This window comes from Hylobates moloch, unplaced genomic scaffold, assembly GCF_009828535.3.
Source record: "Hylobates moloch isolate HMO894 unplaced genomic scaffold, HMol_V3 SCAFFOLD_13, whole genome shotgun sequence".
Lineage (NCBI taxonomy): Eukaryota > Metazoa > Chordata > Mammalia > Primates > Hylobatidae > Hylobates > Hylobates moloch.
In genome coordinates, this window is record NW_026652288.1 from 93,043,866 (window position 1) to 93,056,828 (window position 12,963).

The 12,963-nt window shown below is 43.7% G+C and overlaps 1 protein-coding gene across 1 annotated transcript in view; it reads right to left on the minus strand.

The window, feature by feature from the left end:
- The window catches only part of KLHL6 (kelch like family member 6), a 62,153-nt gene that overhangs the window by 17,489 nt on the left and 31,701 nt on the right, over positions 1 to 12,963 (minus strand). Inside the window, exon 3 of the mRNA XM_032171724.2 lies at positions 3,029 to 3,478. Within this exon, the coding sequence (XP_032027615.1) occupies positions 3,029 to 3,478 (450 nt within the window). The remainder of the gene's footprint in view (positions 1 to 3,028; positions 3,479 to 12,963) is intronic.

Here is a 12,963-nt window from a genome sequence, read left to right on the forward strand (position 1 = left end):
AGCTCCATCCATGTTGCTGCAAAAAACATGATTGCATTCTTTTTTATGGCTATGTAGTATTCCACGGGAGACACTGAATAAATGCTAAACTGAGGGCAGTTGCAGAGACTGAGACCTGTCTGCAATTATATGCAAGCTGTCTGCTAGACATCCAGCATAGAATAGGACCTCTGTGGTTTCCTAGGCTTCCCCCATCAATCCACTCATCACCCTTCATTTGTTAAATGTCCCATCTTCTCCAACACACAGACTGTTTAGCAGCACCTGGGTAAGACACAGACTGTTTTTGCAGTACCTGGTGCCATATCTGGCACAGAGTTGGTGTTCAGGATTTATTTGCAAAAAATGAAGGCATAGGGTGCTTAAATACATGGGATGCTGTTTAAGTAGTTTTTAGGGGGAAATTTATAGCATGAAAGCCAATATTAGAAAGAAAGAAAGTCTCAAATCAGTGGCCTCCACTTTCACTTTAAGAAACTAGAGAAATAAGTGCAAATTAAACCCAAACTAAGCAGAAAGAAAGAAAATAATGATCAGAGTGGAAATAAGTGAAATAAAAAACAGAAAAACAATAGAGAAAATCAAATGAAACTAGACATTAGTTATTTGAGAAAAATCAATAAAATTGATAAGCCTCTAACCAGATTGATCAGGAAAAAAAAAAAAAAAAGGACAGACACAAATTACCAATATCTGGAATGAGAGATGTGACAACACTATAGATTCTGCAGGTATTAACAAGATAATAAAGGAATGCTGTGAACAACTTTATGCCAATAAATTCAGCAACTTATATTAAACGAAAAAATTATTTGAGGCACAAACTATCAAAGTTCATTCTAGAAGAAACAGAGATCCTAAATAGTCCTATATCTGTTAAAGAAATATACATTATAGTTTAAAAACTTTCCACAAAGAAAACACCAGGCTCTGGTATATTCTACCAAACATTTAAGGGTATGTTTGCAGAGTAAATGAATGAATTAACAGCGGATCTAAGGACAACAAAAAAACTAGAAAAGAACACACAGGAAAAGGGAGAAACTCCAAAAGAACCTCAGACAGAAAATTCCTGGGCCACGTTTGGCTAAGGCTTCTACCAATGGCCTAATGAAGAAAGCTTGGTAGCTAATCCCAGAACCACTGCATAGTGAGATACATGTATGGGTGTTCATGTGTACAAACTGTTAGCAAACTGTCCCTGTATCATTACTTCCTCTCCACTAAATTTGTTCTTGTCTTTGTAAAGTTCTGAAGAAAAATCTTCAGGAATTGTTAAGCAGAACCAGGTAGATCCAAATGATATGATTATTCACCATTCATAGTACCCATTTAATCATTCAACAAGCATTTACTAATTACTCATTCACTATATAGCAGTCTTAGGACTCTCTTCTAAGATCTAGAGATGAAAAGTGCAATAAGACATATTTCCTACTATAACAAACTCCCAGTCTAGAGATATTTACATATGATAAATTCAAATCGTTGCCATACAGCAATTGGTGCTGTGATGGAGCAATGCACCAAGTGCTATGAGAACATGGAGAGTGGCTGGGCGTGGTGGCTCACACCTGTAACCCTAGCACTTTGGGAGGCTGAGATGAGAAGATCACTTAAGCTCAGGAGTTCAAGACCAGCCTGGGCAACATAGTGAAACCTTGTCCTACAAAAAATTTAAAAATTAGCTGGGTGTGGTAGCACATGCCTGTACTCCCAGCTACTTGGATGGCTGAGGTGGGAGGATCACTTGAGCCTGGGAGGTTGAGGCTGCAGTAAGCTATGATTGTACCACTGTACTCCAGCCTGGGCAACAGAGCAAGACCTCATTTCAAAAATAAATAAATAAATAAATAAAAGGAGAAGTCTCTGGAGAAAGTGATGCTTGGACTGAGTTTTAAAGTAGGAGTAGAAGTCAGCTAGATGAAGAAGAAGAAAAAAGCATTTGAACAACATTCATATTGACCTGGAGGCAGAAAAAGCACATCCACTTTGGGGAACCACAAGCTGTGCACCAGGACTACAGCAGAAGTGGGAGGTTGGAAAGGACACTAGAGAAGCAGGCAGGAGGTTAATGATGCAAGACCAGGCTCTGGGAACGTAGGCAGGAAGTATGGGCTTTATTCTGAAAGTGATGGGGAGCCAATGAAGAAGGCAAGCCCAGGAGCAAGATGATCAGACTTGAGTTTCAGATCGTTCAGCTGGTGAATAAATTGGAGGGAGGCCAGACTTGGGGCAGGAAGATGAGTTTTGAGAAATATCCAGAAATTCAGATGGTGAGAGTCTAAATCAAAGTGATATCAGAGTATACCCAAGAGACGCAAGATTTCACCAGAGTGGGCAAGGAAGAGCAGCACCCCCATGGAATAGTGACTAGACAGGGCACGTTCTTGTTTTTTGTTTTGTTTTGTTTTGTTTTTTGAGACAGAGTCTCGCTCTGTTGCCCAGGCTGGAGTGCAGTGGTGTGATCTAGGCTCACTGCAACTTCTGCCTCCTAGGTTCAAGCGATCTTCCTGCCTCAGCCTCCCGAGTAGCTGGGACTAGAGGCGCATGCCACCATGCCCAGCGAATTTTTTGTATTTTTAGTAGAGACAGGGTTTCACCATGTTGGCCAGGATGGTCTGGATCTCTTGACCTCATGATCCACCCACCTGGGGCCTCCCAAAGTGCTGGGATTACAGGTGTGAGCCACCGGGCCCAGCCCAGGACATGTTCTTGTTTGTGTGTGCAGTGTGACCCCCAACCTCCCACCCTTCCACAACTGGGAAGAGGAAGCACGGGCCAGGCGTGGTGCTGGGTGATTTCTACATCTCACCTAATGCGCTCAGTAACTGTCTGAACACATGGGATGGGCCTCATAGATCAGGAATCAGGGCTTCTGGAACTGCCCGACTCAGCAATGAACGGGGCAGTTTTTTCTCCTTAATGCCCTAAGGATTTTTGAATCCGCTTCACCTGCATCTCTGTGAGCCCCTAGCTAACTCCTTACTTCGCTGGTTAAATATAGCACCTCTTATCTTCTACTCACCTCATTGCCAGAAAGGTGGTACATCCTGGCTTCCTGGAGCAGCGGGAAGACCTCTGGGCACTGCCTGATGAGAGGATCTGCTTCCACCGTCTCCACAAAGTACCACGGGTCCAGAAGCGGTAAGCGCACGTTCTCGAGGACATAGGGGAGTAAGCAGAGCCGTTCTGATGGCTTGTGCCGGACCCAGCTCATCACGGTCTCAAACACCTGAGCTTCCTCGGTCACGTAAAGGTCATCACTCTTCAAGATGTGATGCAGAGTGTCCACGGGTAGGTCAAGGAACTCCTCAGAGTTCAGAATCTGCACAAAGTTTTGAATGATGTAACTCTGAACCTGCTTCTTTAGACTGTCCAGCGAGTGTGTGTCGGCCAGCCTCAGTATTCCAACACAGTTTTCTGGGTTCAAGGCTTCAGTGAGGAAGCTGGCACAGGCATCCACCATCCGCAAGAACTGATGAAATAGAAAGGGCGGAAAGGAGGCCAGAAAATGGTGAGTCCACAAGGAGGTTTATCAGTGAGTTGTGTGTAATAGCCAAAAATTGGAAACAACCTAAATGTCCAACAGTACAGGACGAGCTAAATACATATAATTCATTCATACAGTCGACTTAAAACAATGAGATACTTATGGGACTAGCTAAATACATATAATTCATTCATACAGTCGACAGCTCTGTAGATACTTAAAACACATGTTGTAGAAAATATTAAATGAAACAGAAAATGTTTATAATGTATTGAGTTTTAAAATCTGTTCATTGGATCTGATTAAGCCTCTACATTTAATCAGCAGTTTACGGGAAATACAGGGGAAAGAGGAACCTGCTAAAGACGCCAAGGGGACATGATCAGCAAAATCCAGACTGTGGAAAACTCTACAGAACAACGTGTTCAGTTTCTTCAACAAATACATTACAAGGGGCTAAAAGAGAGAGAGAAGGAGAGGGAGAACCTAAAGATAAACAGAGATTTAAGACACATCGACCAATTGCAAAGTATGGATCTTATTTGGATTCCTGATTTAAACAATATATATTTTTTAAAGTTGGAGAAATGTTTACAATGACTAATATTTGGTGATAATGAAACAATTATGATTCATTTTAGGTGCAATAATGGTTTCATGTTTATGTTTAAGAAGAATCCTTATTTTTTAGAGATGTAACTGAAATATTTGCAGACAAAATGAGAAAAGCACGTCACAAATCATATGTACATTATGATCTTATTTTTATAAAGAAAACATACACAGAATAAAGTCATAGAAAGAAGATGAAAGGATGTAGGTCAAAATATTAATGGTTATCAGGTATCTTAAGGCAAATTCTGCTGCAGTAGCAAAAAACCCCCACGTCTCAGGGGCTTACAATAAATGTTTCTCTGTCACCCACCATGTGTTCTTCACAGAGCTCTTCATTCCAGGGGCCAGGAAGATGGAAAGCCCTTACCTGAGATATGCTGGTGCCATGACAGAAGGGGAAAAAGATGGCAGAACCACACAGAGGCTTTTAAAGCTTCTGCTCAGAGGGGGCACATGCTATATCCATTTACACAAAACCGTCCAGAGTAAGTCACATGGCAAAATTTGTCATCAAGGGAACCATAGTTCTCCCATAGAAACAGGTGTCATGGGATGGACAGGGAATATACTATATAAATAATAGAAGGTATGATACTCTAATAAGACTATGAGAATTTTTCTGTTTTTGTTTATTTATATGTTTTATTTATTTATATATCCTTTAAAATGAATATGTACCACTTTTGTCATTAAAAAATTAATTTGTAAAGTTATTGATTGGCTCTCAGGTCCCACTTTTAAGTTATCACCATCCTCATAAAAATTCAAGTCCCTTATGCTTGTAGGGCACTTTACAGATGACAAAGCACTGTTATATCCATTATATTTTGTAATATCCATTTTACAGATGACCTGTCTCAAATGCATTGGTTCATTCTTATTTGTTGTTCTCTGGAGCTTAGCTTTGAACAAGTTCAACCTCCTAGCTCCCTTCCCTGTCTACTGGACTCCTTATAGGGTCAAGTTCTTGGTGCCCATGGGTTGATCGATTAATGGGGGAAGAGGAAAGCGGAGGCTGAGGGGGCAAGACCTGGTGGGGGAGGCCTTCTGAAGGCAGGTCCTGGTGAGAGTAGGGATGGGACAGATCTGACTGGGGAGGGATGGCAGGAGCTGTGGGGAGTGGGGCTATGGGGCCTGAAGGTTGATGGTGGGGCAGGACTGGTTCTAAGAGTGGACCAAGGTGACCTAGGCTCTGGACTTTACTCCAGAGCATTCCAGGGAACACATATCTGACTTTTTGGATCAACCTCTATTGCAAAATATTACTTTCTGTGTCAGATCACATAGGATTGGCAGTTTGAAAAGCATTTTTTGGGCCGGGCGCAGGGGCTCACGCCTGTAATCCCAGCACTTTGGGAGGCCGAGGCATGCAGATCACCTGAGATCGGGAGTTTGAGACCAGCCTGATCAACATGGAGTAATCCTGTCTCTACTAAAAATACAAAATTAGCCAGGCGTGGTGGCACATGCCTGTAATCTCGGCTACTCAGGAGGCTGCGGCAGGCGAATCGCTTGAACCTGGGAGGCGGAGGTTGCAGTGAGCTGATATCATGCCATTGCACTCCAGCCCGGGGAACAAGAGCAAAAATCCGTCTCAAAATAAATACATAAATAAATAAATAAAGCATTTCTCTGAGGGTCAATGCTGAAGGGTGCCAGCCCCTCCACACCTGTGGGTATTTCTCTTCAGGTGGGATGAGAGACTGGGAAAAGAAATAAGACACAGAGGCAAAGTATAGAGAAAGAACAGTGGGCTCAGGTGACCGGCACTCAGCATACGGAGGACCCACACCAGCACCGGTCTCTGAGTTCCCTCAGTATTTATTGATTACTGTTTTCACGATCTCAATAAGAGGAATGCAGTAGGAGAGCAGGGTGATAGTGGGGAGAAGGTCAGCAAGAAAACATGTGAGCAAAGAAATCTGTGTCACAAATAAGTTCAACGGGAGGTACTATGCCTGGATGTGCACGTAAGCCAGATTTTTGCTTCTCTCCATCCAAACATCTCGGTGGAGTAAAGAATAACAAGGCAGCATTGCTGCCAGCATGTCTCACCTCCCGCCACAGGGTGGTTTTTCTCCTATCTCAGAATTGAACAAATGTACAATCGGGTTTTATACCAAGACATTCAGTTCCCAGGAGCAGGCGGGAGACAGTGGCCTTCCTCTATCTCAACTGCAAGACGCTTTCCTCTTTCACTAATCCACCTCAGCACAGACCCTTTAAGCGTGTCGGGCTGGGGGACGGTCAGGTCTTTCCCATCCATGAGGCCATATTTCAGACTATCACTTGGGGAGAGACCTTGGACAATACCCGGCTTTCCAGGGCAGAGGTCCCTGCGGCTTTCTGCAGTGCATTGTGCCCCTGGTTTATCGAGACTGGAGAATGGCGATGACTTTTACCAAGCATACTGCCTGTAAACATTTTGTTAACAAGGCACATCCTGCACAGCCCTAGATCCCTTAAACCTTGATTCCATACAACACATGTTTTTGTGAGCTTAAGGCTGGGGCAAAGAGGTTGGGGCAAAGTTACAGATTAACAGCATTTCAGGGCAAAGCAATTGTTCAGGGTACAGGTCAAAATGGAGTTTCTTATGTCTTCCCTTTCTACATAGATACAGTAACAGTCTGATCTCTCTTTCTTTTCCCTACACAATGGAAAGTTGGAGAAGGCCTGAATTCTGCCTCGGAACCCCATGTCTGCTGGTCTCAACTGCTGGCAGCTCTGCTCTTTGCATGAGCAACCATGGAAACAGTTGAGAATGAGGCTGCTAACACCTGTTTAGTCGTTGGCAGATTTTCAGTTCAAAGACTAAAAATATGCAACAAAGACTAAGCCTCATGAGCCCTCAGAACTGGACATCAGAACCGTATCTGGCCCTGTTCACAGAGATATCTATGAGATCTGAAAGGAAACTCACTTAAATGGTAGCCCCCAGTGCAAAATACCGCGTTCACCATGCCAGCATTTGCGTGAGGGGAAGATGACAGGAAAATTAAGTAGATATTTCTAGATACTTAGACTATCTCTGGGAGGCCACATAAGACCTGATAACAGTAGTTGTCTCTGTTGGTGATAATGAAACAATTATTATTCATGTTAGGTGCAATAATGGTTTTATGTTTATGTTTAAGAAGAATCCTTATCTTTTAGGCATAACTGAAATATTTGCAGATAAAATGAGAAAAGCACTTCACAAATCATATTATGTACCTTATTATCTTTTTTTTTTTTTTTTTTTTGAGACAGAGTTTTGCTCTTGCTGCCCAGGCTGGAGTGCAATGGCGCGATCTCTGCTCACCGCAACCTCCACCTCCCGGGTTCAAGAGATTCTCCTGCCTCAGCCTCACGAGTAGCTGGGATTACAGGCATATGCCACCACACCCAGCTAATTTTGTATTTTTAATAGAGATGAGGTTTCTCCATGTTGATCAGGCTGGTCTCAAACTCTCGAACTCCCGACCTCAGGTGATCCACCCACCTTGGCCTCCCAAAGTGCTGGGATTACAGGCATGAGCCACCACGCCAGGACTATGATCCTATTTTATAAATATACATATATATTTATATATGTATATTTATATATATTTATATATGTATATTTATATATATACATATATATATATATAAAATAAAGTCACAGAGGCCAGGCACAGTGGCTCACACTGTAATTCCCATCCAATTTTAGGGAAGAAAGGGAGAAATTACTTTACACTCTTCACCCCTTCCTACCCTCTCCAATTGCGTGTAAGAAATATCTACTTAAAATAGACCAACTTTCTCATTTATAGGGAAAATACTAGAAGGTAACATATAAAATGTTAGCAGTGGCTATAGATAAAGTTATTAATTTTTTTAGAGTTTGTTGTATGACAACTTTACTATATTGAGCATGAACATTATAAACTCAGGAAAAAATATATAAAATAAACACATTATTGTGATTTTTAAAGGACACAATGAGAAAATAAAAGGTAAACACTAAAACAGCGCTTATCACAGGCCAGACTCTACATACTAACTGTAAGAGTTACTCAATCCTCACCACAATGCCATGAAAGAGGTATTTATTATCATCCCTGAGGAAACCAGATTCAGAGAAGTAATTTCCTCAGAGACTTACAGTTAATGAAAGGTAGAAGCAAAGTTTGAACCAGTCATCTCTGATTCCAAAAAATGCATGTTTTTTATACTATTTCAAGCTGCTCCAGGTCACACAACGTGTGTGGGGGACAAAGCCTTGGCAGATGCCAAACGTCATTTGCACACGTCACTGGGTAGCTCAGATGACCTGATCTGCCCTGACACAGGAAGGACTAGCCAACAAGATGCCAATTCCTATTCCTGCTTGGTGGCTGTTGATGAGCAAAGAAGGAAACCACAGAGGAGAATTAAGCCAAGTACTGAAGCTCACATTTGTTAGAAGAAGCATTGATCCAAACTTGTCTCTCTTCACTCCACCTGGCAATTCATCCATCCAGCTACCTGTGTATGGACTGAATGTGAACTGAGCATGTATTTTTTTTATTTTACTTTGAGTTCTGGGACACTCGTGCAGAATGTGCAGGTTTGTTACATAGGTATGCATGTGCCATGGTTTGCTGCACCTATCAACCCGTCATCTAGGTTTTAAGCCCCGAATGCATTAGGTATTTGTCCTAATGCGCTTTCTCCCCTTCCCCTCCACCATCCGAGAGGCCCTGATGTGTGATGTTCCCCTCCTTGTGTCCACGTGTTCTCATTGTTCAACTCCCACTCATGAGTGAGAACATGTGGTGTTTGGTTTTCTGTTCCTGTGTTAGTTTGCCGAGAATGATGGCTTCCAGCTTCATCCATGCCCCTGCAAAGGACATGAACTCATCCTTTTTTATGGCTGTGAGCAACTATTAATATTACGTAGGAGGCTCCCAACTAGTGCTGGGTGTACCGAGGTGAGCAGAGACAAAGTGCCTGTGCTCACTGAAGCTGACAGACCAGTGGAGGCGGCAGACGCTAACCAAATAATACAACATGGAGTGTGAAAGGATGCTTGAGATAAATGCTATGGACCAGAGTCCAGGGACTCCACTGCCTGAAACCTAGGACAATCCTACTTCCACCCTTTCAGTCTTCCACAATCTGGCTGTCAGTCATCACCAGGACCCTCCCTGAGAGAACCCCAGCCACAATCGCACCCATCTCGTCACTTCAAGTAGTCCCGAAGCCGCCCTGTTGCTGTGCCTTTCCACACTCCTGCCATCCCGCGGCCTGAGCTGCCTTTCCCCATCATCACCATCTGTTATGATCCCAGACAAGTCCAACTCCAGAGTCCAACTTTTTAAGGAAAGACTCAGGATAGCTCACCCCGTTTTCAACAGAGAAATCCCCCTGAAAGTTTACCTCAAGAAGGAGGAAGACGTGAATATTACAGCCATGAATCTATCCACAAAGGGCCGTTTTCTTTCTTTTCTTTTTTTAACTTAATTTTTTTTTTTAGATGGAGGCTTGCTCTTGTTGCCCAGGCTGGAGTACAGTGGCACGATCTCAGCTCATTGCATCCTCTGCCTCCCGGGTTCAAGTGATTCTTCTGCCTCAGCCTCCCAAGCAGCTGGGACTACAGGGGCGCACCACCATACCTGGCTAATTTTTTTGTGTTTTAATAGAGACGGGGTTCACCATGTTGGCCATTATGGTCTCGAACTCCTGACCTCAAGTGATCTGCCCGCCTCAGCCTCCCAAAGTGCTGGGATTACAGGCATGAGCCACCATGCCCAGCCAGGGCTATTTTCTTGATTCAGAATTATTACATCTGGGATCAATGGATCGATCCAGAAAGTCTGTGAACCCCTACAATAGTATGTGAACGTTTGCACATGTGGCATTTTTCTGGGAACTTAGTTGGCAGGGGACAGGTGAGTTACTCCCTGGCATCCATCCACCTGAGTACAAAACCAACACAAGAGAGAGAGCTAAGTCAAAAGAGCCAGAGAGGAAGAGAGCCAGAGTCCTGACTAGACTGTGCTTGGAACCCCACCTCTGGACATTTAAAATTCTGGGTCAATAATTGTTTAAGGGCTGGGCACAATGGCTTAAGCCTATAATCCCAGCACTTTGGGAGGCCAAGGTAGGAGAATCGATTGAGTCCAGGATTTCAAGACCAGCCTGAGCAATATAGTCAGACCTTGTCTTTACAAAAAATGTAAAAATTAGCCTGTTGTGGTGTTGCATGCCTATAGTCCCAGCTACTTGGGAAGCTGAGGAGGGAGGATTGCTTGAGCCTGGGAGTTCAAGGTTGCAGTGAGCCATGATCACACCACCGTACTTTAGCCTGGGTGACGGAGCAAGACTGTCTCTAAAAAACTAAAATAAAATAAAAAGGAAAAGAAGAATTGTAGAGAAATGCTACCTAGTCATGAAGTTCATTCTTAAAAGCTACTTCTTCCTTGATGGCTTCTCCTATTCCCCAACATGGAATCCCTCCCTCCTCTGTGCTCCACTGGGCACCTTGCTTTCCCCTTTTGTGGAGCACCCAGAGTACTATGGTCGGTTGAGACAAGCATCTCAAAGCAGCTTCTAGGTCATACTTGGGTATTTATTTCTAGCAGCATCTAGCACAAAGTCTGGAAAAAGAAGAGAAAGAGGGGCAGAGGAAGGACATATTTATCACTTAGTATGCACCAAGATCTGTGCTAGACATGTTCCCAGTCATTATTTCACTTAACAAATAAATTTTATTTTTTAACAAGTGTATTTTATTTAACAGGTAAAAAAGGGAAGGTGTTAGAATTAGCATTTGCATAAATGAACAAATAGAGAATTCAAAGAGCTATGCAAGTTCACACTGCTAGGAGGCGGTACAGGTGATGCTCCAGTCAGCATCATGGTGCCTTTGTAACTTGTTGCATTGTTGAGCTAACAAAATGCCAGGAGAGTCTGAAGAGGCTTTATGAGGACAGGGGCAGGTGGGGGATCTCCAAGTTGCCTAAGTTCCTCCAAAATATACTTCAATAAACACTTTTAGTGTGAGGGGTGTAGGGCAGCATCACGTGATCCCAACCAATGGCTGGGAAACTGATGATGTGCAGGGCAATCATGGGAACCAAAAATGGGTTTCTTTTAAATATGCTTTTGCTTCTTCACATTCAAGATTATTCAAGACTTCAGGGTAAATTTTCTGTCTCGGCCTGTCCCAATGACACATGACCTTGTTTGTCAGAGCTGAGAGATGACAGATAATGGCAAAAGACAGCCAGCTTCCTGTCTGGGGGGACATGTGAGCAAAAGGTTGCAGCCAGCCACCTGACTCTCAAATGAGGAGACTAAAAATACAATCAAAGAAACCACTTGAGACGTGGCTGCAGTTCCCACAAGAAGTGTCTGCCTCCAAGAGAAAGCACTGCCTCTTCCTCTTCTCCACTGCCCTCCTCTGCTTCGCCGTGATATTCTCCAAAATCTGAGGTCCTAGGGGACTTCACCCATGTGACTCCATGTCTCCCACAAGGTGCCTTCAAATCTACTTCAGAATCACTAAAGTCCTGTTTTAGTTCACATCAGCAATTCTGTTGACCATGGTGTCCAAGTGGCCTTGGCGTTATTGCAAAGGGTCTATAAAGACATTGATATTCTTACCTTCAGCTCCAACAAATCAGCATGTGTGAAGGTGTGATGAGATTAATATAATTTAAATTTATTTCAAAGTATTTCTGAATTCATTGTAATTTTTGTTGTTGTTGTTGTTTGAGACATAGTCTCATGCTGTCACCCAGGCTGGAGTGCATGGTGTGATCTCAACTCAGTGCAACATTCACCTCCCAGGTTCAAGTGATTCTCATGCCTCAGCCTCCCGAGTAGCTGGGATTACAGGCTTGCACCACCACGCCCAGCTAATCTTTATATAATATTTTTAGTAGACACAGGGTTTTGTCATGTTGGCCAAGCTGGTCTCGAACTCCTGCCGTCAAGTGATCTGCCTGCCTTGGCCTCCCAAAGTGCTGGGATTATAGGTGTGAGCCACTGTGTCCAGACTTGTAAATTTTTTGTCACAACTTTTCTTCTCCAGCAATAGACACTAAAAGTAAAGTTCGTCTCCTGTGAGGTCTGTGTTGGTGTTTAAAAGCGTTCTTCATGCTAAAAATGTGTGAATTACCATTGACTCTAATCTTCCATCCTTACCTCTCTTCCCCTCTCCCGGGCGATGCTCCAGCTCCAATCCCGTGGCAGTATGCCTCACAGTCCCCCAGGAGGGACATTCTCTGCTCCCTCTAGCCCCTCCTTTCAGTCCTGGCTCTAGACTTGGCTGAGAAACCTGCTGGTTCCTGGAAGCCTCATAGAGTGGGCAGAAAAGGAAGGAACTAAGACCTGCAAAAGACCTGCTCACTAAGGCATGGCAGTTGTGGGGGGACTGAGGCAACCGTGGAAGTGGACTCGGGAAAAGACCAGCAGTGTGGCAAGCTTAGTCAAGATTCAATCAGCAAACAGCCCCTGAGTTTCCAGAGAAGATGGTGGTAGCCCCAGCAGGCTAGCAGGGCACAACAGGCAATACATGTGACCCACATATTCAAGGGGCAAGTGGCATGGCTGGGGCTCAGTGATTCAGCCCAGCGACAAGGTAAGGACCAGGGAGAATCACTGTTGTAAAGATTAAGTAGAGTGATTGCATTTGGGACATGATTGATGCTCAGGGCATGGTGTGTGTGTGTGCATAGGGCACAGGAGCAGGAATGGAAGCAGAAGACAAGTGCTGAGAAGGAGCCCCATGAATGCAGGTAGCTGCAATAGGTGTGGTGGTGGGTAGGGAAGGCTGAAACAAATCCACTTCCAGGTTCTCTCTGCCTGGAATACTTTTCTCCCATTCCTACTGCCACCATCCTATG